General features: G+C 39.8%; 1 protein-coding gene across 3 annotated transcripts in view; it reads right to left on the minus strand.

Moving 5' to 3' along the window:
• The window catches only part of SPECC1L (sperm antigen with calponin homology and coiled-coil domains 1 like), a 155901-nt gene that overhangs the window by 80892 nt on the left and 48758 nt on the right, over positions 1 to 26251 (minus strand). For all 3 annotated transcript variants that reach the window (XM_058531967.1, XM_058531966.1, XM_058531968.1), the window contains 5 exons: positions 22870 to 24500; positions 21108 to 21315; positions 12934 to 13007; positions 11624 to 11799; positions 7846 to 8009 (listed from right to left, as the gene is read on the minus strand). In XM_058531967.1, coding sequence (XP_058387950.1) covers positions 7846 to 8009; positions 11624 to 11799; positions 12934 to 13007; positions 21108 to 21315; positions 22870 to 24500 — 2253 coding nt within the window. The remainder of the gene's footprint in view (positions 1 to 7845; positions 8010 to 11623; positions 11800 to 12933; positions 13008 to 21107; positions 21316 to 22869; positions 24501 to 26251) is intronic.

A 26251-nucleotide genomic window follows, 5' to 3' on the forward strand; every position in this document is an offset into this window, starting at 1 on the left:
CTGATGGTGATTTGAACTAGTAGTTGATTGTGCCACCAGAGATGGAGAGAAGCAGACAGAGCAAAGATGTCCATGTTGGAAGCTAGATCAAGAGGACTTGCTAAGGGGAACTCAAGATGGCAGCGTAAGCAGACTCTGAACTCACCTGGTCCCGCGGACACAGCCAATTTACAACTATTCGTTGAAAAATTACCCCTGAGACAGAACTGAAAACTGGATAAGAGGAACTCCTGCAACAATGGACAATCCTAATTGAGGTGGAAGAGGCAGAAACTCCCTTCTGGAGAGGAAAAACGCCGCCTTCACAAGCCGCCAGCTTCACGGCCGCCCGGGAGCAGCCCACAGGTACGCAGCCTCCCTGGAGACGCGGGGCCCTGAGCCGGGGAACGCCCCCGCTGTGGGTATTTTGTGGACCCAGCACAATCGAGACCAGAGGCATAATATCTGACTTTGCCTGGCTACTAAAGCATTGGGGAGCACCCCCAGAAAACCTGGTTCACAAAGAAACTAAAACTGGCTCTTAAAGGGCCCGTGCGCAAACTCACCCATTTCAGAAAGCGTCCTAAAATCATCAGAAAGAAAGGTGCACAGTGCTGTGGTGAAAAGAGACTCACCTAGTAGGCGCTGGGTGCATCTCGGTGGGAGGTGAGACCTCTCCAGGGACTGGGACATTGGCGGTGGCCATTGTTGTGGCCTGGTGTGGGCGTGCTGACACAGATGCCATTGGAGTTCTCCCTGAGGCCTGCTAGCCCAGGTCTGCCCCACCCACTAGAGCACCAATTTAATCCAGATCAGCCAGGGCAGGCAGCCCACCCTAGAGACTGGCCCCACCCAACAACAAGCCCTCAGGCAACTTGTCGGCCTGCATAGATTGGTAACTGAATTCTCTGCAGCCTGGCAACTGAGCTGACTTTAGCTGGGCAGGGCGTGCACAAGGAGCGGGTGGAGAGTGTGGGGCGGTGGTGGAGTGTGTGGGGTTCCCGCCGTGGAGAGACTGGGTCCGCATCGGGAGGTCGGGGCGCGCACACGGGGCAGGAATGTGTTGACTGTGTGTGTGGATCTGTGGGTGGCAGGGCTTGTCAGCTGCAGAAGACTTGTGCTTCTCAAAGACCCACATAGGGGGTTTGCCCCACCTTCCAAAGCCTGAAACAATTGGGTGCTCCTGTGCCTGAGGCCAGCCCCACCCAGCTGCAATCCTCAGAGAGCTGACAAGAGACCTAATAGGCTAGAGGCTTACAGCAATTGTAAGGCCCTGAGCCTAACAACCTGCCACGCTGGGGGCCTACTCACTTAAAAGAAATACTGCAACACAAACGTGGTATTAGAACTTGCAGCCAACTGTGCTGGGGCTCCCCACACCTGATAAAGAGACTGAAGGGCCCACAACAACTACAAGCAGCTGAGCATTACAACAGCTGGCCAGGAGGATAACTCAGCCTCCCTGGGCGCCTACAGGGAGAGCAAACAGGCCACAACAGAAGGACACACGTAGCCCACATAGGGGTCACCCCTGGAACATTGAGAACTGAGGGAAGCACACTGCAGGCCTCCTAAGCCATCACTTACGTAAGGTTACCTATCCAAGAGCAAGAGACATAACTAACCTACCTAATATGTAGACACAAGCACAGGGAAAGAGGCAAAATGAGGAGGCAAAGGAATACATTCCAAGTAAGGGAACAGGACAAAACCCCAGAAAAGGAACTAAGTGAAACAGAAATGAGCAACCTACCTGACAGAGAGTTCAAACTAAGAATGTTAAGGATGCTCACTGATGTGGGGAGAAGAATAGATGAACTCAGTGAGAATGTCAACAAAGAAATGGAAGATATAAAAAAGAACCAATCAGAAATGAAGAATACAATACTGGAAATGAAAAATTCACTAGAGGGACTCAAAAGCAGAGTAGAGGATACAGAAGAACGGATCTGTGAGCTGGATGAAAGACTAGAAGAAATTACCCAAGCTGAACAGGTAAAAGAGAAAAGAATTAAGAGTGAGGACAGTCTAAGGGGCCTCTGGGACAACATCAAGCGCACTAACATCCGTGTTATAGGTGTCCCGGAAGGAGAAGAGAGAGACAAAGGGGCAGAGAATCTATTTCAAGAAATAATAGATGAAAACTTCCCTAGCCTAAGGAAGGAAACAGACATCCAGGTACAGGAAGCACAGAGAGCCCCAAACAAGATAAACCCAAAGAGGCCCACACCAAGACACATCATAATCAAAATGTCCAGAATTAAAGATAAAGAGAGGGCCGGCCCCATGGCTTAGCGGTTAAGTGCTCGCGCTCTGCTGCTGGCGGCCCGGGTTCGGATCCCGGGTGCGCACCGACGCACCGCTTCTCCAGCCATGCTGAGGCCGCGTCCCACATACAGCAACTAGAAGGATGTGCAGCTATGACATACAACTATCTACTGGGGCTTTGGGGGGAAAAAGAAATAAATAAATAAAATTATAAAGATAAAGAGAGAATCCTAAAAGCCGCAAGAGAAAGTCAAGTTACATACAAAGGAAGCCCCATAAGGCTATCAGCTGACTTCTCAGCAGAAACCTTACAGGCTAGAAGAGAATGGCATGATATATTTAAAGTGCTAAAAGGAAAAAACTTATAGCCAAGAATATTCTACCCAGCAAGGTTATCATTCAAAATGGAAGGAGAGATCAAAAATTTGCCAGACAAGCAAAAATTAAAGGAGTTTGTCACCAAGAAACCAGTGCTACAAAAAATGTTAAAGGGACTGATTTAAGGGGAAAAGAGAAGACCACAAATAGGAAAAATTATCTATTTCCATGATAAGAGGGTAATGGATACAAATGCACAAAAAAGAGGTTAGATATGATATCAAAAACATAAAAGGAGGGAGGAGGGGAGTTAAAGAGTAGAGCTTCCAGACAGAGGTCAAACTAAAGAGACCATCCATTCTGTATAGAAGAACAAAAGGAACAGAGAAGGACTACTAAAACACTGAGAAAAAAAAAGTTAAAAGATGGCAGTAAGTACATACTTATCAATAGCTACTTTAAACGTCAATGGACTAAATGCTCCAATTAAAAGGCACAGGGTGAGGGCCGGCCCCGTGGCTTAGTGGTTAAGTGCGCGCGCTCCGATGCTGGCGGCCCGGGTTCGGATCCCGGGCGCACACCGACGCACCGCTTCTCCGGCCATGCTGAGGCTGCGTCCCACATACAGCAGCTAGAAGGATGTGCAGCTATGACATACAACTATCTACTGGGGCTTTGGGGGGAAAAATAAATAAATAAAATCTTAAAAAAAAAAAAAGGCGTAGGGTGGCTGATTGGATAAAAAAACAAGACCCATATATATGCTGCATACAAGAGACACACTTCAGACCTAAAGACACTCACAAACTGAAACTGAAGGGATGGAAAAAGATACTCCATGAAAATGGCAATGAAAAGAAAGCTGGGGTAGCAGTACTCATATCAGACAAAATAGACTTTAAAACAAAAACTGTAAAAAGAGACAAAGAAGGGCATTACATAACGATCAAGGGAACAATCCAACAGGAGGATATAACACTTGTAAATATCTACGCACCTAACGTAGGTGCACCTAAATATATAAAGCAATTATTAACAGACATAAAAACAGAAATAGACAGTAACACTATAATAGTAGGGGACTTTAACACTCCACTTACACCAACGGATAGATCATCCAAACAGAAGATCAATAAGGAAACATTGGCCTTAAAGGATACACTAGAACAGATGGACCTAGTAGATATATACAGAGCATTCCATCCAAAAACCAAAGAATACACGTTCTTTTCAAATGCACATGGAACATTCTCCAGGATTGATCACATATTAGGCCACAAAACAAGTCTCCATAAATTTAAGAAGACTGAAATAATACCAAAAGCATCTTTTCTGACCACAACGGTATGAAACTAGAAATCAACTATAGGAAGAAAATCAGAAAAGCCACAAATACATGGAGATTAAACAAAATGCTACGGAACAATGACTGGATCAACGAAGAAATCAAAGAAGAAATCAAAAAATACCTAGAGACAAAGGAAAATGAAAATACAACATGCCAGAACTTACGGAATACAGCAAAAGCAGTTCTAAGAGGGAAGTTTATAGCAATACAGGCCTATCTGAACAAACAAGAAAAATCTCAAATAAACAATCTAACAATGCACCTAAAGGAACTGGAAAAAGAAGAACAAACAAAGCCCAAAATCAGTAGAAGAAGGGAAATGATAAAAATCAGAGCAGAAATAAATGAAATAGAGACCAAAAAAACAATAGAAAAAATTAATAAAACCAAGAGCTGCTTCTTTGAAAAGATCAACAAAATTGACAAACCTTTAGCTAGACTCACCAAGAAAAAAAGAGAGAAGGCACAAATAAGTAAAATCAGAAATGAAAGAGGAGAAGTTACAACAGACACCTCAGAAATACAAAAGATTATAAGAGAGTACTATGAAAAGCTATATGCCAACCAATTCGACAATCCAGAAGAAATGGATAAATTCTTAGAATCATACAACCTTCCAAAACTGGATCAAGAAGAAGTCAAGAATTTGAATAGACCAATCAACAGTAAGGAGATCGAAACAGTAATCACAAACCTCCCCAAAAATAAAAGTTCAGGACCAGACGGCTTCCCTGGTGAATTCTACCAAACATTCAAAGAAGACTTAATACCTATCCAAACTCTTCCAAAAAATTGAGGAGGGGGGGAAGCTCCCTAACTCATTCTACGAAGCCAACGTTACCCTGATACCAAAACCAGACAAGGACAACACAAAAAAAAGAAAATTACAGGCCAATATCACTGATGAACATCGATGCAAAAATCCTCAACAAAATACTAGCAAATCGCATACAACAATATGTTAAAAAGATTATACACCATGATCAAGTGGGATTTATTCCAGGGATGCAGGGATGGTTTAACATTCGCAAATCAATCAACGTAATACACCACATTTAATAAAATGAAGAATAAAAATCACATGATCGTCTCAATAGAAACAGAGAAAGCATTTGACAAGACACAGCATCCATTTATGATAAAAACTCTGAATAAAATGGGTATAGAAGGAAAGTACCTCAACATAATAAAAGCCATATATGACAAACCCACAGCTAATATCATTCTCAATGGTGAAAAACTGAAAGCTATCCCTCTAAGAACAGGAACAGACAAGGATGCCCACTGTCACCACTCCTATTTAACATAATACTGGAAGTCCTAGCCAGAGCAATCGGGCAAGAGAAAGAAACAAAAGGGATCCAAATTGGAAAGGAAGAAGTGAAACTGTCACTATTTGCAGATGACATGATTTTATATATAGAAAACCCTAAAGAATCCACCAAAAAACTTTTAGAAGTAATAAACGAATACGGTAAAGTTGCAGGATACAAAATCAACATACAAAAATCAGTTGCATTTCTGTACACTAACAACGAAGTAGCAGAAAGAGAAATTAAGAATACCATCCCATTTACAATTGCAACAAAAACAATAAAATACCTAGGAATAAACTTAACCAAAGAGGTGAAAGATCTGTACACTGAAAACCATAAAACATAGCTGAAAGAAATTGAAGACGACACAAAGAAATGGAAAGATATTCCGTGCTCTTGGATTGGAAGAATTAACATAGTTAAGATGTCCATACTTCCTAAAGCAATCTATAGATTCAATGCAATCCCTATCAAAGTTCCAACAACATTTTTCACAGAAATAGAGCAAAGAATCCTAAAATTTATATGGAACAACAAAAGACCCCGAATAGCTAAAGGAATCCTGAGAAAAAAGAACAAAGCTGGAAGTATCACACTCCCTGATTTCAAAATATACTACAAAGCTATAGTAACCAAAACAGCATGGTACTGGCACAAAAACAGACACACAGATCAATGGAATAGAATCGAAAGCCCAGAAATAAACCCACACATGTATGGACAGCTAATCTTTGACAAAGGAGCCAAGAACATACAATGGGGAAAAGAAAGTCTCTTCAACAAGTGGTGTTGGGAAAACTGGATAGCCACATGCAAAAAAATCAAAGTAGACCCTTACCTTACACCATACACAAAAATTAACTCCAAATGGATTAAAGACTTGAATGTAAGACCTGAAACTGTGAAACTTCTAGAACAAAACATAGGCAGTACGCTCTTCTATATCGGTCTTAGCAACATATTTTCAAGCACCATGTCTGACCGGGCAAGAGAAACAACAGAAAAAATAAACAAATGGGACTACATCAAACTAAAAAGCTTCTGCACAGCAAAGGAAACCATCAACAAAACAAAAAGACAACCTAACAATGAGGAGAAGATATTTGCAAACCATACATCTGATAAGGGGTTAATCTCCAAAATATATAAAGAACCCATACATCTCAACAACAAAAAAAACTAACAACCCAATTAAAAAACGGGCAAAAGACCTGAACAGACATTTCAAAGAAGATATACAGATGGCTAACAGACACATGAAAAGATGTTCAACATCATTAACTATCAGGGAAATGCAAATCAAAACTACAATGAGATATCACCTCACACCCGTCAGAATGGCTATAATTAACAAGACAGGAAACAGCATGTGTTGGAGAGGATGTGGAAAGAAGGGAACTCTCATACACTGCTGGTGGGAGTGCAAACTGGTGCAGCCACTATGGAAAACAGTATGGAGATTCCTCAAAAAATCAAAGATAGAACTACCATATGACCCAGCTATTCCACTGTTTGGTATTCATCCAAAGAACTTGAAAACACCAATGCGTAAAGATACACGCACCCCTGTGTTCATTGCAGCGTTATTCACAATAGCCAAGACGTGGAAGCAACTTAAGTGTCCATCAAGGGACAAATGGATAGAGAAGATGTGGTATATATACACAATGGAATACTACTCAGCCATAAGAAACGATGAAATCCAGGCATTTGTGACAACATGGATGGACATTGAGGGTATTATGCAAAGTGAAATAAGTCAGAGGGAGAAGGTCAAATACGGTATGATTTCCTTCATTAAGTAGTAGATAATAACAACAATAAACAAACACATAGAGACAGAGATTGGATTGGTGGTTACTAGAGGGGAAGCGGGCAGGGAGGAGGGCGAAAGGGATAATTCAGCACATGTGTGTGGTGATGGGTTGTAATTAGTATTTGGGTGGTGAACATGATGTAATCTATGGAGAAATAGAAGTATAATGATGTACACCTGAAATTTATACACTGTTATAAACCAATGTTACTGCAATAAACAAAAAATTTTAAAAAAATAAAAAATATAAAAAATAAAAATAAAAAAAAGAGGACTTGCTAATGGATTAGATGTAGAGGTGAGGAACAAGAAGGATTTAAGGAAGAAGGACGATTCCTAGATTTCTGGTTTAAGTAACTGGATGGAATGGCGCTGCTATTTACACAGGGGAAAGACTGAAGCTGAGGGACAAGATTTGGTTTTGGACATAATATGATGTCTACAAGACACATGAGTGTCAATGTCAAGTAGACATTTGAATATACAGGCCTGAAGGAGTCCAGAGGAAGGGAAAGGGCTGGTGTCATATATCTGGATGTTCTCAGGCATAGAGAAGATACTCAAAGTCACAGGCATGTGTGAAGATACATCTCTGCAGGAGGTAAGGCACATGTCTGAGACCAAAATCTCCGAAGCTGAATAGATCCCAGATCGCCTGTTAAAATTCACCTTATAGTAAGACTAACTCATTAATAGTATATGAAATTTAATGAGACTCTAGAGAGTAAGATGGTAAAGAATATCAAACTAGGCCAAGTGAATACAACCGCCTGCCCTTGGCACAGTGTGTAAGAAATTACCTTGAGATGCACTGTCGAAGGACTTGATGAGGGTTTTTACCGTAGGGGTTGGCTCAGAGGAAGTCGAGGACCTTCTACTCAGACCCATCCCTTGCCTTAAGGCTGCCAAATCTCTCTCAACAGCATTCATGTAGTTATACACCCGGCCTCGCTCCTCCTCTTGCCTGAAAACAATATTGAAACCAGAGCATTTTTACATATATACTAGAAACTAATACACATTTCCCCTCCCAACTAAAAAGCATTAAAAAGTATCAGTTAAAAAAAAAATACTATCAGTTGAGCTGAGTAAATTACCTGGTCTAACATTCTCATTTGCTTGGTAAATTCCAGGAAATGATATTAAAACTTTTATATCAGGTTATCCTAAGTAGGTTAAGTAACCATCAGATTCTATTTTCATCTGAGTAAGTGTAAGGTGAGGACATCAGTAATCAATTAGCAGTGAAATGGGAGGCAGGCTGGCCAAAGATCCTGACTCAGAGCTAGGGATCTCGAGGCTCTGTGCTGCTGAGAGGGCCCGGCCCTTCTCAGGAGAATCTGGGAATTCATCAGTACATACGGATAATCTATGCTGACTCTATCTAATATGCTGTGCATAGACACAGAAATACAAAGAAATGAAATCAAAGCTCATACTCATAAAATTTAAAAAAAACTGCTGTAGGTGTCAAAAACAATTTCTACAAAGGAAAAAAAAACCTGAGCCCATATCAGTAACATGAGTCTGCTAGATGCTCAGTATGATGGATCATGAGTCATCTAACACATCGATTCCCTTTTATTTCTGGCCAGCTCTAATTCACGGAGCTGACTAACATAAAAGTTCTCATCTGGAAGGAGATTTCACTTGCAGAGTTTGTACGTCATATAACTAACAAGTTAGTTCACAGGTGGACAAAAATTAAGCCAGTCCTTAGGAAAATTTGTCTTTGGTGGCCATTTGGCACTTCTGACCGAGTTTTTTGCCTCAAGATATATCAGAGGGTCTCACGTTCAGCAGTTTTAATAAAGAATCGACAACAGCAGAATTGACAACAGGATCAACAATTATCAAACTTTTTGGTCCTAGAGCCCCTTTCCACTCTTAAAAATTATTGAGGATTCCAAAGAGTTTTTGTTTATGTGGGTTATATCTATTGATATTTACCAAATTATTATTTAAACCTAAGAAATACTTAAAATATTTAATTCACCTAAAAATAAAAATAAACCCGACTTACTACCATAATTAACATTTTTTAATAAAAGATGACTATATTTTCCAAAACAAAAAAAATACAAAGAATAGCAGTGTTTTTACATTTTTGCAAATCTCACTAATGTCTCGCTTAATAGAAGACTGCTAAAGTCTCATTTCTTCTGTATTCAATCTATGGCAATATGAAAAAAAGCAGGCCTCACATAGATATGTAGTTAGAGAAGGGAAGAATATTTTAACGATATTAAAATAGATAATTGGGGCTGGCCCCATGGCACAGCAGTTAAGCGCGTGTGCTCCGCTGCTGGCGGCCCAGGTTCAGATGCCGGGCCCACACCGACACCGCTTGTCAGGCCATGCTGTGCCAGCATCCCACATAAAGTGGAGGAAGATGGGCACGGATGTTAGCTCAGGGCCAGTCTTCCTCAGCAAAAAGAGGAGGATTAGCATGGATGTTAGCTCCGGGCTGATCTTCCTCACAAAAAAATGAATAAATAAAATTAAATTAAAGTAAAATAAAATAAGATAAGATAATTGTGTAGGGCCGGCCAGGTGGCATAGCAGTTAAGTTGCCATGCTCTGCTTTAGCAGTCCGGGGATTGCCGGTTTGGATCCTGGGCGCAGACCTACACACCGCTTATCAAGCCATGCTGAGGCAGCGCCCCACACAGAGCAACTAGAAGGATGTACAACTATGACATACAACTATCTACTGGAGCTTTGGGGAGAAAAAAGGAAAAAAGGAAGAGGACTGGCAACAGATGTTAGCTCAGGGCCAATCTTCTTCAAAAAAAAGAAAAGGGTAAAATTGATAATTGAGCTTTTTAGATAACCATGGCTATTCTTTCTTGATACTACACCAAAATGCAGTAAGTGGTAGTTACTTAAAAGTTAGCTGCAATGTGGAATCTGAAACCATATGAATGAACTTTTCCTACTCTGTCCATTAAAATCCTCTGGGCTGTCTTGTACTTTGAATGGATCTTTTACCCATACGTGATTGTGCATTGGTCGGAGAGAAAATATTGGTTCACTGAGTTACATGGATTTTCCAAATGTTGACTCCTGTCATTATACAATTTATTTCTTAAACGTCACATTTGTTAATATCACCAACGATCTCATCAGAAAACTCTTTAAGTATGGGAAGCTGCCAAGCTCATAATGACAGATTCAAGTTTTCCAAAATCCTACCATTTACCTGACAGCCCACATTTTATCCTTGGCACCAAATACTCAGTTGTCTTCCTTGAAGTGACAGACTCTCTGAATCATTTTCAAGAAATAGCCACCAAATACTAAAGTCTGAATATCCATAGTTTGTCTGTCAGTCACTCTCAAATAAAAATGGTGTTCCATGACAAAGAAAACAGCTCAAACTAAAACAATCACACAGTGCTTTCCTCCAGACAACCTCATACTTGGGTACGTGGACTTCCCACTTCGTCAAATAAAATGTTAGAAAGAATATACTCAAGGACTGAGATTTAGTAAAATTAATAATTTACTGCGGGGCCGGCCCGGTGGCGCAAGCAGTTGGGGGCACACGCTCCGCTGCGGCGGCCCGGGGTTTGCTGGTTCGGATCCCGGGCGTGCACCAACACACTGCTTGGCAAGCCATGCTGTGGTGGCATCCCATATAAAGTGGAGGAAGATGGGCATGGATGTTAGCCCAGGGCCAGTCTTCCTCAGCAAAAAGAGGAGGATTGGCAGATGTTAGCTCAGGGTCGATCTTTCTCACAAAAAAAAAAAATAATTTACTGCTTCATCAAGGACATCTTTAAGTAAAACCTGCATTGTTCAAAATGTGTGTGCATGGTGGCGAAGAGTACGATGACTACAAGTATAATCTGGTGCCAAGGCCTTGAGTCGTCAACAGTTTACACTTGCTCTTCAGGATCAGTGCAGAAGTCAACACAATGAAAAGGACAAACAACATGTCAGCTGTATTATGAAAATAGTCTGACTTCACAGATCCCCTGAAAGGGTCTTGGGGGTCCCCAGGGGTCCACAGACCTCAGTTTGAGAACCGCTGCTCTACAAAATGCTACTTCCTTCAGGAGGCACTTCCTTTAAATATGTATCTCAAAGACTAACAAGCTTTCAGGATATCTCATTTAAGCCTTACAACAACACTGTAAAGCAAATAGCACTGTCTCCATTTTAAAGATGAACAGACTGGAAGCCCTGACCAACATCAAACAGCTAGTAAGAGGCAGAGCTGGACGAGAGCCAAGTCCGTCTGCCTCCAGAGTCCACGTCCTTAATCAAGAGGTTATAATCTCAAGAAAAGTAACGGGGCTAGAATGTGGGGACAGAGGAAAGCAGAGAACCATAATGTACCCTTGTGCCACGGACCATTCTGGCCCCTCCAGATTTGTTGGTTATGGATACTGATAGTGCAATCTATGGATCTTTCAGAGTTGCTATTTTACAGGTGTGATGAAATGAGGCCAGAAATGTTGAGTAACTTCCGCTAGATCCAAAGTCAGTCTTCTGACCATACCACGTCACGAAATTGCGACTTAAGTGTTCTCTGTTGAAACATAAGTACACAACTGGTTTCTCAAAACATACTTGCGTGACTTTATTTCCTCCAATTCTTTTGTGAGTTTCTCATTTTTTTCTTGAGCCTCATGCAACCGGCGCTTCAGATCACCAATCTCCTCTTGGGCTTCAGATTTAATGTCATTTGCAATGACCACTGCAGTCTGGAGATCAGCTTGAAACTGCCGCCATTCCGCAGATTCTTCCTATATTAAATGACTAAATTTTTATTTCCAACAGAGAGCAATACAGACTTATTTAAAAACAATAAAATGTGTTTGCAGATTGCTGTACTGCACTGTCACATGTGATGATTAATTTCTTTTAAATCCCCAAGAATTGCTATTACCTGTTTCCAATAGGTAATGCAATTATTGTCAGTGAACTTGTTCCTAATGAGGAAAAGATTTTTTTAGCTGATCTGTCTACTGAGGCATCGAGCACTCAAAGAGTGCTCAATAAATATTCATGATGATAATGTCAAGCCTCCCTTCCTCATGCAAGTTTCAAAGTAAGTCTTATGAAAATAAACACATGGTCCAAAATTTACAGTGCTTTACCTCTGAAAAGCTCAAGACGGTAGATAAACGGTGTGTGACCCATACTGAAATATTTTACAGTAAAAAACTATAAATATCCTGACGTCAGAAACTAACAGGAAAAAAAAATCAAAAGTAAAGGAAAAGGAAGAGGAAGCCAGAAGAAAAACATTAAATTTAATCTAGGCAGACAAAAATCATACAAAGAGAGGAGCTAAGGAACTATACGGCCCACTGCTTCCCACAGCCGTGAAGGATGTGGGTGTGGCTGGGTGGGGAAGCCTCCCCAGGGTATCACCAACACCAGGCCACAGCTGCCCACTCCCAGGCCCAGCATCTGCCACCCCAAAGCAATGTTCTGACACCATGAAGGCAGCCTGAACAACTGAGGCAAGACCCAACCTATGAAATTAACTTCACCCTACCCTCTGTATCTGAGCAGCATTGCCGTTGGCAAGCCAATCAAATCCACGGAAGACAGAAAACTTATAAGAAAACAGATTAGTTTGGGACACTTTATAATCAAGAGCTAAACTTTCTTTCCAAAATATAACACTTGCTTCCTAAATCCATCTTTCTAAAATTATCACTCATAAATCACTAGCACATTCTTCTATCCAGAATCTAGCACCACTCCCAAACTGAAATGATGGGATTTGCTTTCTGCCCAAAGCCCAGTGGGATCAATATTATAACTGTATCTGAAGCTTAAAATGAATGATAACATGGTCAATGACTACATGGTACTCAACTTTCAGAAAACTGTTTTCAAATGAGACAATACGTGAAGATTTATCCTACCCGAAGTCTCCTGTGGAGCGTCTTGATTTCTCTTTCCATGTCATGCTTTTGGTCCTGGAGTTTTTTAACTGTATCTGAAAAGACCACAAAAGTTTAAATATTTATTCTTAGAGCTGCATTCAAAAGGAATAATATACAGGGAGGACGTACTTAAATATGACATTTTTAAAAAGTCATCTTGCCCAAAGACTTTTTATTTTTAATACAAAACTTATATACATATATGTATATATAAAGCTGGATAAAAAATAAATGATACAAAACATGGGGGGGAAAACTGGCCAATTTTGGTAGCCAGTAGTTAACTTCCTCCCATTCATCACCCCAAAATTATTCAACAAAGTTGAGTCTACGAAACAAAAAGAGTTCAAAATTTACTCATTAATTCAAAAAATGTCTCATAAGTACCTACTTTGTACCAGGCTTTTTTCTAGGTGCTTAAGACATAAGGGAAAGGAAAGAAAGATATACTCCTTATCCTTTTAGAGACAGAAAAAAGGATGCTTTCATATGCAAAGAATTAAACTTTAAAAGTTTGTCTCTACACAAGCTGCTTCAGAACTCATTTAACCTGGGCCGGCCCCATGGCTTGGCGGTTAAGTGAACGTGCTGCGCTGCTGGCGGTCCAGGTTCGGATCCCGGGCGCAAACTGACACACCACTTCTCCAGCCATGCTGAGGCTGCGTCCCACATGCAGCAACTAGAAAGATGTGCAGCTATGACATACAACTATCTACTGGGGCTTTGGTGGGAAAAATAAATAAATAAATAAAAATTAAAAAAAAAAAAAAAAGAACTCATTTAACCTGGAAACCAGGCATCAAATGGGCCATCCAAGGTGAGTGAGTCCAATACACTGATCCGTATCTCCAGAGGCAAGGATGACTCTGGAACCAGCATGATTGATTCTCAGGTGACATTTTAGGCCACAGCCATCTTAGACTAACCATAAAATCCCAGATTTCATTCATTTCTTTTGTTCTTATCCTTTTCTCTTTACCAACCTCTACATTCATGGCTACAGAATTCACATAATCACTATTTTTAAAAGGACATTCTTCTACACCCAGCACTACATATTTATTACTGTCACGTCTTCTTATTACTCCTTTTAAATAGAAGGGAAGCTGGCAGCCAGTGGACATATTTAGGCAGAATAAAGTGCACTAAAAGTGTCTCTAGGTAATCTGATTTAAGCTTTACAAATCACAACTGTATTTCCACTTCGTAACATAAAGTATTAAAAATGACAACAGGCTTTTCCTCCTTGGAAACAAAGGAGTCTGTGCTTAGGTCCTTGTTTTGAAGACTGCGATCCAGCCCAATTAATGTCACACAGAAGGGCAGCATCAGTCTTCAACTGGAGCCTCTCAGTGAGGTTTTCCTCCTCTTCAAAGTCTTTCTAGTGTGAGGGACACTGCCATCTACTGTCTTCAACCCAAAAGCAACATTAAACTCTATCAAAGAACAGAGGAACTACTATTATCATCTCATTTTTTAATTACAAATTATAACTCAATTTTACAATGTTACTTTTATTCTAGAAATCAGGTAAATTGCTATTCTTATTGTTATTGTTATTAGGCCAACTTTGCTCTGAACAATTCTGGGCACTGCCCTGCCCGTTTAATAATGGGGTTCATAATCTTTTCACCACCAAGACTTACCATCCCTGACAAATCAAGATCAACTAGCCTCCACTCTGGCTCCAGTTATATACCTATACACTCATGCAGATGTTACAAGGCAGCTACCACAGGCACAGGATCAACCTATGACCCTCGGGGGTGTAAAATAATGAAAGTTCACAAGCAACCTTTCTTGTTCTCCAAATCTCAGAAAACCCTCAGGTTACTGATATCCCAGTGCTCAATCAGACTCTTGTATCTGGTCAAGCGCCTCCAAATGACATCAGGTGTAATTTTTAGAGGAAGGGAGAGGACAAAAGTAACCAACAAGTTAAAATACCATGCCTCGGGGACAGGCAAGAGAGGCAGGCAGTATATCCAGCCACCAGGCCACAGCTTTATCCCCAAACCAGAATTCTTGATGCAGGAAGGGGACACAGGTGAGTTTCAAATGAAGCATTTACTACTTATATTTTTGTTTATTTTCAATTCACTAATTTTTACTTTTCCCCCAAAAAAGTAGACATAACTTTTTTCCCTTGATTCTAAAAGTAATACACGCTCACAATAAGAAGTTTGGAAAACAGCAAAGGGTGACAAAAATAAGATTACCCATTATTTGCATTTGGCACATATCCTTCCAGATTTCATGTGTGTGTATTTTTTTAAGAAAAATAGGATTATACTATTTATACTGCTTCAAAAGCCTTTCCACCTAGCAATAGACAATGGACACTTTTATCAATAAATACAGGTCTGTGGCACCATTTTGATGGCCACATTAGTATTTCATCAGTTGGGTATATCATGACTCATTTGAGCAAACTCCTATGAACCTCCTATTAACGAACAGTTAGAATGGTTCAAATTTTTGTTATAAACATGATGAATGTCTTTATACAATTGTTCAGATATTACTTGAAGATACATTTCCAGAAGTGGAAGAAGTGATGCAGGACAATTTGAAACTATCGACAGGATCCGAGTTAATCCAGTTAGAAGGCTCTAACTCAAGAAAGCAGCTTTTTTTTTTTTGAGAAATCACCCACTTACAGAATTTATTGTGTAGAACACACTGCAATCAGTATTTTTTAAGGAACACCATTATGCCTGGCCACCACTTCAGGGTAATGTTATATGTAAAACTTTCATGGTTTTTAATTACAGAAGTAATACACATGGCTCACACTCTACCCTCCTCTGACTTGCTTTATTTCATCTACAGCTTTTCTCTGTGCCTGTACACACAGACCTGCCTCATTTATCTTCATTGCTGAAATGGCAGCCATAGTAGGGACGCACTGTGCACGCGGGTTATTAACTAAATCTCAACTGTTGAAAATACAGGTAGTTTCCAAGTTTTTGTGGTAACCAGCAATTCTACAACAAGCTTCCCTATCTATGTATACATTTGCAAACTTGTAAGAATATTGCTGAAGAGTAGACTTCTGCAAGTGGATTGCTAAATCACTGCCGTACTTTTAAAATTTTGATCAACACGTTTCAAAAAGGCTGCAGCGGGCCGGCCCCACGGCTTAGCGGTTGGGTGCGCGCGCTCCACTGCTGGCAGCCCGGGTTCGGATCCCGGGCGCGCACCGACGCACCGCTTCTCCAGCCATGCTGGGGCCGCGTCCCACATACAGCAACTAGAAGGATGTGCAGCTATGACGTACAACTATCTACTGGGGCTTTGGGGAAAAAAGATAAATAAATAAATAAAAATTAAAAAAAAAAAAAGGCTGCAGCAATCCATACTCCTTCCAATAGTGTATGAGAGGACCCTCTTCTCCTCTCTTAGACATTATCAATCTTTTTAATTTTTCACAGCTGCTAAGTGAAAACTGGCATCTTGTTTTACTGAGTGAGTTTCTTTGCTTTTTAAGTGAAGTCAAGCATCTTTTTGCATCTTTTTCTGACTTATCTATGCATACACCTGGTTTAGCTAATGGATTATCCTAGTCTTACTGATGCATAGAATCTGTCCATATATTTGATATGTGTTACAAATATTTCTCGCAATATCATTTATTTATGGTACTTTTGCTGAACTGAAAATTTCAATTGCATATAGTTTAATATGAGACATTTTTCCTTTATGGCTTCCCTGTGTCCGCCTTTAAGGCTTTTCCCACTACAGAATTATACAACTCTCCTCTATTTCCTTCTGCTACTTCTCTAATCTCGAGCCACCCTTGCTTGCCACTGTCACTAGTGTTCCACGTAAAAGGGCAAGACCTGTGTTCGATGTCAGGCCCTAGCCCCCATCTCAGGAACTACAGAGGGCAGGCAAGGTGCTATATTTAACTGCAAGCATGCACAGAGCATTACTACGCAAATAGTAAGTGGTTGATAAAATCGTGACTGACGGTTATATCTCCTGAGCCAGACCTGAGATCTTGCTGGTCCCACCATGCTCAACACCAATCAGCTTTGGTTTGGGGAATGCTGGTGAAGTCATTAACTGTACTTCTTCGGGCTCAGTTAAGCAGCTTCCGTCTACTGTTTCTCTTTAAAGCTCTTTTAAGATAATATAACAACTGGCTAAAGGCTCTGCAGATGATACACGCCTACAGGAGGCTCCTGTCTGGACATACAAGAGGGGAATGGGCAGTTTCAACTGAGGAAACAGGTGTGTGCATGTGTGCATGTGCGTGCATGTGTGTCCATTTCACTGCTGGGCCAAACTGCCTTTCCCTTTGCGTGGTCTTCTCTTCAAGACAACACGGCAGCCTGTGGTTACTACAGGCATGGCTCCACTTCTCTTTCTGATACTCAAATCATGCTAGGAGCCGCTGGAACCATTCCCCACCTCATTCAGAAAAGAGCTCAAGCCCAGCAGCAGTCTGGGGGCAAACACCAGAGCCCACACTCTAGAGAGGAGAGGGTGGTACCGGGCTTCTGGTAATCCTTTACACCACGGCCTGAAACTGCTGCTGGTCCCAGTCCCTATGATCCCTGAGGTGAAGGTTTTAGTCCCCTCCATTCCCCAAAGTTTTGCTGGGAACATCATTACTCAGAGCTCTGGTGTTCTCCCGGACTGTAGGTTTTTCTATTCTATTTGATTTCTCCATATCCCCAGTTCCTGATTCATATGTTCCAGAAATTACTCAAAATCGTTGATCTACTGATAGGACCCTTCCCCTGTTTTCTATCTTGCTTTAGGTTCATCATAATTTTTATATTTCTCCTGCCTTGTCACTAGGACTTTGGGAGGGAGAGGAAGTACATGTATGACCTTAGACCACTGTCTTCAACTGGAAGTCTTAACAGTATTCACTGAGTGAGTCTTTACATTAGATCTTTCTAGCTTAGATGCTAAATCCAAGCACTACTGCCAAGTACTTGCGCCAGGTCTAAGCAATATGGTACTGATGTTATCTGGGAGGCTGTCTGGAACTCCAACTACGTGTTACGCCATGTGATACTGTCCCACAGATCACTGAGGCTCTACTCATTTTTTCCATCTTTTGTCCTCTGCCCTTCAGACTGGATAATGTCTACTGATTGATCTTCAAGTTCACTGCCTCTTCTGTATCTCTAATTTGCTGTTTAAATGATTTAGTAAACTTTTTATATTAGCTGTTAAATTTTTCAGTTCTAGAATACCCATTAAGTTCTTTTTTTTACAGTTTTTATTTCTCTGCTGAGATTTGCTATTTCATTCATTACGAGCGTATTTTCCTCTATGTCCTGAGTACAGTTACAATAGCTGTTTTAAAATCCTATCCACTAATTCCAAAGTCAGGATTATTTTGGGGTAAATGAGGAGTGACTACTAATGGGTACAGGGTTCTTTCTGGGGTGATGAAAAAGTTCTAAAATTGACTATGGTGATGGTTGCTAAAACATTCCACAGAAGAAAATCTCAATTTCTCAATGAACAGTATTCCCCGTCATCAAGTCCCCTATATCAAGTGCTGACTTAGCATGCATCCCAATGCTAGAATCCTCTACGGAAAAAAAAATAACTCCTATCAGACTGTGGAGATCTAACAACTAAATGTAATGCATGAAACTTGTTTGGATCCTAGTTGCTATAAAAGACATTCTGGGGACAGCTGGGAAAATCTGAATATGGGCTACTAGATGACACAAAGGAATTATGCCTAATTTTACTAGATGTGATGACAATATCGTGGTTATAAGAAGAACATGCTGAAATATTTAGGAGTTAAGTGTCATGAGGTCTACAACTTACTGTCAGCTAGTTCAGTTAAAGACACACACACACAAGGTAAATATGGCAAAATGTTAACAATGTCAAATCTAGGCAATGGGTGCTAACTATAATAGTCTCACAGTATTTTGGTATATTTGAACTTTTCATTTCAAAAAATGAAGAGAGAAGCTACATGGCTAAAAAAAATTTATTCAGGATTTTCAGCCACTTTATAATCAAAATCCACATAACGTTAATGTAGTTTTTATTTTGGGAATGATTTGTAAAATTTCACCCCAGGAATCCTTATCATCTAACACTTTTCTAGCTATTACCCCAATTACCACAAGGTGTCATTCTTTCCATATTAAAATCAAAAGTCTTGCAAGGGAAAAGGCTATTATTATCAGTATTAAATGGAAAATGCACTGAACTTCCAAATTAATCTGAAAAACTTTAGAACCTCTTATATTTAGGTAGTAAAATTAGATAAATCCTCTCAGTTCAGGGACAATGAAATAAAAACTAGATATAAATGTTAAACTAAAAGTTTTTAAAGCTTTAGACAAGAAAATTCACCTCTATGACGATCACCGTCTCCAAGAGCTCCACAGTCCCGCAGTCAACTACTTTAGTATTCAGATGCCTTAGAATGTTCCAAATAACCCTGGGGTCAGTCTACAGATGGTGGGTCAACTAGCCAGAGCTCAGAACTGCTGCAAGACACGTTTAGGGCTTCTGCAAATGGCCCACTCTCTTCTGGAAACAGTTCAAACCTCCCCATCTCCCCTCCTCTACATCCATAGCACAGGGGATCCAGCGCAATGCCTAGCAATCCTCTATCAAGGAATAATAAACTGTTAGATCTCAAAGGAGCAGTATCCCAAGCCAGAAGTTTAAAAAGGTTTAACCAATGCATCCAAAGGGTTACTCCCATTCTCCTATTCTCACTTGAATATCATTAAAGTATATTACAACTGAAAATTTGTTAACATTTGAGGAATCTCAACGAAGAATACATAACAATTTTTTTAATGTATTACTTGGAAATAATTTCAAACTTACAAAAATGTGCAAAAAATATAAGGAACACCAAACAGCTTTTCTTAGATCTACCTACTGTTAACAGTTTACCCATCTGTTTGATCATTTGCTATCTTGTATCCCTGTCTGTCTTCCTCTACCTATTTCTCCCTAATTTTTTCCTGAACCCTTTAAGGATACACATCATGGTCCTTTACCCCTTAATATTCAGTGTGTGGTTCCTAAGAATAGGGACATTCTCTTATACAAACACAGTATAGTTATCAACTTCATAAATGTATACTGATATGTTTATCTAATCTACTATCCATTCCAATTTTGTCATAACATCCTTTTTAGCATGTTCCCCTATAGTACTGGAACCTAGTCTACGCACAGCTATTGCATTTAATCGTCATGTCTCCTTAGCCTCCTTTAATTAGGAACTTTTCCATAGCCTTTGCCTTTTATGACATTGGCATTTTTGAGGAATAGAGCACCACCCATTCCTGTGTTTTTAGTAAAACATTTCTTATTTTTTGTCTATTTAATGTTTCTTTACGATTAATTGAAGTTATGCCTCTGAGAGAATTACGGCCTAGCCGATACTGTGTCCAGTACCTGACCTCTGTCACTTACATGATCACCCGGTCAAAGTGTTGCCCAATTTTTCCACCATACAATTTCTGGTTGTTTCTTTTTCCTCACTTGCAACATAATAAACAGTCTGTGGGAAGACATTTTAAGATCATGCAAATTCCTGTTCCTCATCAAATTTTCTACATAGAAATGCTTTGTACTATTTTTGCAACTTTTTTATAAGTCTGAAATAATTACAAAATAGTTTTAAAAAATCTTTTATTTTAAAAAGCAAACAAAGCAACTTAAAATCTGAGTTTCAGTTCTACTAGATCATAAAATCTCCACGGTAAGGAGGAAAATCAGACAAATAAACAAATAAAAACCTGTGCCTTAGGCATAAGATTATGAAGGATCAATATTTTTTTTGTCTCAGTATACTTGCAATCACTAGAAGTAGATAATAAATGGCTTTTCCTAAGATCTAGAAAATAATAACCCCATTAGCTTTTCACTTAAATGATTTTCCATAATTAAGCACAGTTTTAAAGTAATGCTTCCACTAATAGTTCTTCTTCAGGAACAAAACACTGCAGTCCAAAGACTATCAACTAACGTGTGAAGTACACTACCATGTACACATTTCTGCTAGCCACTGTGCTACTGCCTTTGAACTACTGCACCAGCCAGAATTACTAATTTTTACTTTGTTATTGAGTGGAAATTATTCCCACATGTTAAAATGGATAGGATAAAAAGGAATGAAAAGTTCCCCCATCGCTTACTCTCTAAATCAGAAATAATGAGGTTGTCGTGAAGTTTCACGGCTCGATGTTGTTCCACTTCATCTTCAAGCTCAAAGATGGTTTCTTTCATGTCGCTCCTTTCTGTCTCTTTTTCTTCCAGCTCTGATCTTAATTTTTCTAATGTCATATTCAAATCTTCTATTTGTTTCTTGGCTTCTTCTTGGAAGGCTCTGTATTCATCTTCTACCTACATAAAATTGATAATGCAGCTTAAAAAACTAAGAGTTGTTCTAAGAAATTCTGGAACAGAGGTATACACTGTTTCAAATGGAAGCTAAGTGTGAGTTGCTATGCATGAACTAAAATGACCTGGTAACAACCATTGAAAAGTATGAAAAAGCACTCTAGAATAATATACAACTTTATGTATTATCCTTAAGCCTAATTTGTTGCTACATCACTGACTGAAATTATATTGACATATCATTGAACTTAACTACATTATTTAATAACAACAATAAACAAACACATAGAGACAGAGATTGGACTGGTGGTTACCAGAGGGGAAGGGGGGAGGGAGGAGGGCGAAAGGGATAATTCAGCACATGTGTGTGGTGATGGGTTGTAATTAGTATTTGGGTGGTGAACATGATGTAATCTATGGAGAAACAGAAGTATAATGATGTACACCTGAAATTTATACAATGTTATAAACCAATGTTACTGCAATAAACAAAAAATTTTAAAAAAAAACAAAACTACATTATTTATGAGGAAATTTTGGAAATTTTCCCTTCTCCAAAGTGTGGACTGAAAGCATGCATTTGATTAATGATTAACATGCTCTCCCACAAAGATGAAGTCCGATTTGTGAAAATTTTAATATCAAATTAAAAATGGAAACAAAAAATTCTCAAATATTGTCACTGCAAAAGTATTACTTCACAGTGCCCCCCAATATATATGCTCCAACAAATAACACACCTCCTAAATTGTATCTCTAAAAGTCATCACTAAAAAAATTAAGGTCTAAATTATTCAAATATTAGGCCAAAGATATACTAATATTTTGATATACTATACAAAATCATTGCACCACAATAGGAAATAAAATCTAAGACAATAATCAGATAACTCATGCAAATAAACATGCATCAGCAATCATGTGGGGCACAGAGCCCTGACCGGAGTGCCTGCAACCCTGGGCTGCAGTTCTGACTGAGCCCTCACTATTATGCTGCGTGTAAAACAAGGGGACTGGATCAATGATCTCTAAGGTCTCCGCCAGCAACAAACCACAGGCTTCTAAGAAATAGGAGCCTCCACATCCAAAAATATTTTTAACTCACAAAAGAACTCTGAAAACTCCAACCACAACAGGGTAAAAATTAGCAGACACTGATGATCCCACAGACTGGAATACAGGCTCTCTCCATCTTTCTTACACCAAAATACATTAGAGATGAAGATGTAAAATTGCAAGACATGCTCCCTGGGTATACCCAGAACTAGGGACAAATTCTGTTGTTAGTTGTAACTCTAGCCCCATCCTCTCACAGGCAGGATGACAGTAACAAAATGCAAGTAGGTAAGAGACATTATTAAAAGAATACTTTTCACTCTATCCTAATAAAAGAAAACCATTCTCAAGCTTTAAAAAAGATCAGCTTAAAAAAAAGCTAATAAAAAAAAAAACAAAGCTAATGACACACCACACAAGTGATGCTGGGTCTCAGTAAGCATGTTATGTACTGCATCTGCATAATGCTAATCCAGAACATTTTATCTACTTAAACAGTACCTTTGCAATGGTGTCCTGCAATCGATTGGCATCATTTCGGGTGTGAGCCAGATCCTCCTGTAAGCTACTAGCAAAAGTCTCTGCTTTTTCTTTGTCCAGCCTGACACTCTCCAGGAGGTCCTGAATATCAGATTTGTCTCCAGAGTTATGGATAGAATACAGCTCTGCCACTTTCTGCTTTTCATTCTCCAACTGGGCCTTCACGCGGTTCATCTCTATCTGGTCACTGGCCACTGTGGCTTTGTACTCCTCTAATGTGGCTGCCAAGGCTGCTTTACCCTTCTGCTCAGACTCAATAATTCGCTCCAAATGGTGATTTCGTTCTTTGAGTGCCCCTATCATTTCTTGAGCTTCCTTGTTGTCTTGTTCTGCCATCTTCAAAGTATTGCTTAAATGCTGCTGGACACCCAGAAGCTGCTCTCGTTCAAAACGGGCATTCTCAGCTAGATCCATGTAACGCTGTTCCAATTCCATATAGCGTCCACTTTTCACATCTTCATCTATGACATAAGAAATGTGATGTTCATCTAGAAGGGAGCGGAAATATTCAATCTGTCGGCTAAAGTGTTCCAACTTATCACTCTGCTGACATAAAGACTCCATGAGAATAACCTTCTCCTCTCCGAGCCTTTCATTTTCACTATTCAGTTCTTGGGTAATCTGCTGTAAATCAGCTAGCTCCTGCAGAGTTGCCTGAAGTTCCTCACTCGTACTGTGTTGGTTCTCTTCCATCTGGTGGATCCGCTCCGTCAAGCAAGCAACAGACACTTCACTGGCATTCCCACTGCTCCCCTTCCGAGAGCGCTCTATGCTCGGAATGCCTTCTGACTCTGAGGACGAGGGTGCGTCTAGGGCGTCATCGCTTGATGTGAGGGGCTGGTACACCTCACTGCACTCGCTGTCTAGATTGTCCATAGAGTTACTGTGCTGATGGTCCATGAGGGTGTTTTCATCCTGACTCAAGAGATCCTCCACTGACCCAGGGGCAGAGCCTTCCACTGAAGAAGTCAGAGTCCCTCCTCCATCACTCTGGTTACCAGGGGTGATTTCTGGGCTCAGGGACTGATAGCCAAACAGTTTTTCAGAATTGTCTAACCTCTGCTCTAGGGAAAAGCCCAATGCATTCAACCTATCCTTTAACATTCTGTTTTCATTTTTCAGCTGGTTGAGTTCTTCACGGATGGCAGTATTCTGTTCCTGTAACTGCAATAAAGTGGACTCAACATCAGTCGGCTGGTGAGCAATAATGGCTTCCTTCTCAGATTTTTCATCACCCTCAGAATGATCCTCATTAACGCCCAGCTGAGCCCGCATGTCTCGGAGTTCACTTCTTAAATGTAAAATTTCCACGTCTTTGGTTTTTGCCAGTGTGAGAAGATCTTTCACTTTGGCTTCCAAAGCAGCTTTGTCACTGATCTGATTGTCCGATTTAGACTTGCTCATGCGAACATCACATTCCGTGGCAGTGCGACTTCGGGAACGTTTAGCCAATGCCACGTCATTAGTTCCCTGACCTGCAGAAGGTAGTTTTTTGCTCTGGTTTAGTCGGGTACGTTCACGTAATCTTTCTCTAGTAGAACTGGATTCTTTATTACCTGTGGAAGTGCTCCGCTTGGTTGAAGAACTTGTGCCTACATGTTTAAAACAAATAATTTAAGGCAAAAATATTAGCAATAAAAAGGCACATACTTTATGCCCCAGGTCTAATGAGATGAAATCTAGGGATCTACACAGTGACTATGACCTATATTAATCTTGCCTTATGGTCTGGTTACTGTAAAATTCAGTTTCCTCAAAACGAGAAGATAATTCATCTTTTAATTACCATGGAAAAAAAAGGTATACACTGAATTGTACACTTTAAAAGGGTGAATTTTATGGAAGGTGAATTATATCTCAATAAAGCTGTTATATTAAAAAAATAGACACATTAACTTGAATTCTAAACCATGGCTTTAAACAGATGGCCAGGGGCATAATATTCTAGGGCACGCTAGACGAAGATGATGCTAGGATAAGCAAGTCAAGTAGCAAACTAACTGCAGAAACAGATGATAAAGGAAGATCGTAGATGAGCAAGAAGGGAAACGAAGCCTCCAGACAAAACAAAAATCTAAGCTACCTACAATAAACACAAAAAATATGATCAAAGTAAATGCAAAAAGTTTTCACACAACAGAATGCCACATAAACAGAATACCAATAACAATAATTATAATAATAGCAGCTGACATGTACTTAGCACTTACTACACACACACACACATATTAACACTTCCTTATACAAGCCTCATTATTATCATCTTGTTTTACAAATGAAGAAACTCATGCAGAGATGTTAAATAATTTGCCAACATCCCACAGGTAATAAATGAATGAGCCAAGATTTAAACGCAGGCAGGCAGTCTGTCTCCAGAATCTGCAACTTAACCAGTAAGCTATACTGCCTCTCTAAATGTTAGAAAACGATGATGCATTAATGCTAAATAATGATGGCACGTTAATCAAATAAGCTGCTTGAATCACACTATTACTTAACTGTTAAAATTTTAAACCTGAAAAGAACTGACATGATCATATGTTTAACATAAAAAGAACAGGAATATGTTTAAATACCTATAAACACTTAAATAATTATAATATTTTTTACTTCGAAAAATAAGATCTAGACCTAATCAATAAGTATTTTTAAAGAACCTACTGGTTCTTTATGTGGCAGGCATCAGGCTTTAGAGGTAACAGGGAGCAAAAGGTCTATGTGATATAGGAAGATAGGCACTAATTTTTCCAGGGATCAGGTGTGGAGCAGGGCAGGGAATTCTGGCTGGCCAAAAGACAGGCAAAGATGAGGAAGTAGAAATGAGCATGGCACCCAGAAAGGAAAAGTAAGGTCACACAGTTAATGGAAGCAGCAAGAGAAAGTTTCTATAGGGCCCTGAACACCAGAGCAAATTCAGTGAGTCGCAGCAATAAATGTTCAATAAATGTTCTTGAGCAGGGAAGAAACATAAGGAAAGAGCATTTTTATGGAAACTGATCTAGAGAATGCTAAGTGAAACATATGAGGAAGAAGGAAGACCAGTGAAGGAGGAATGAGGGCAGGCAGTACAGTAAAAGTACAGGAGGGCCGACATTGGGAGTAAGTCCTAGATCTCCATAGGAACAGAGAAGGGTAATAAATCGGGAACAGGTTTCAAAGGCAAAAGTAACAGGATGAGGAGAAACAATTGCAAATGGAGGCCAAAACAGGAAAAAGATGGTATAACATTTTCCCCCAATATGAACTCTCTTCCCAATTTCTGTAAATGGTACCACCATCCTTCTTATCTAAGCCAAAAACCATTCTAAGAAAGAAAAGATCTGTGCATGTCTGAAAGACAAAA

The sequence above is a fragment of the Diceros bicornis genome, chromosome 35 (genome assembly GCF_020826845.1).
Source record: "Diceros bicornis minor isolate mBicDic1 chromosome 35, mDicBic1.mat.cur, whole genome shotgun sequence".
NCBI lineage: Eukaryota > Metazoa > Chordata > Mammalia > Perissodactyla > Rhinocerotidae > Diceros > Diceros bicornis.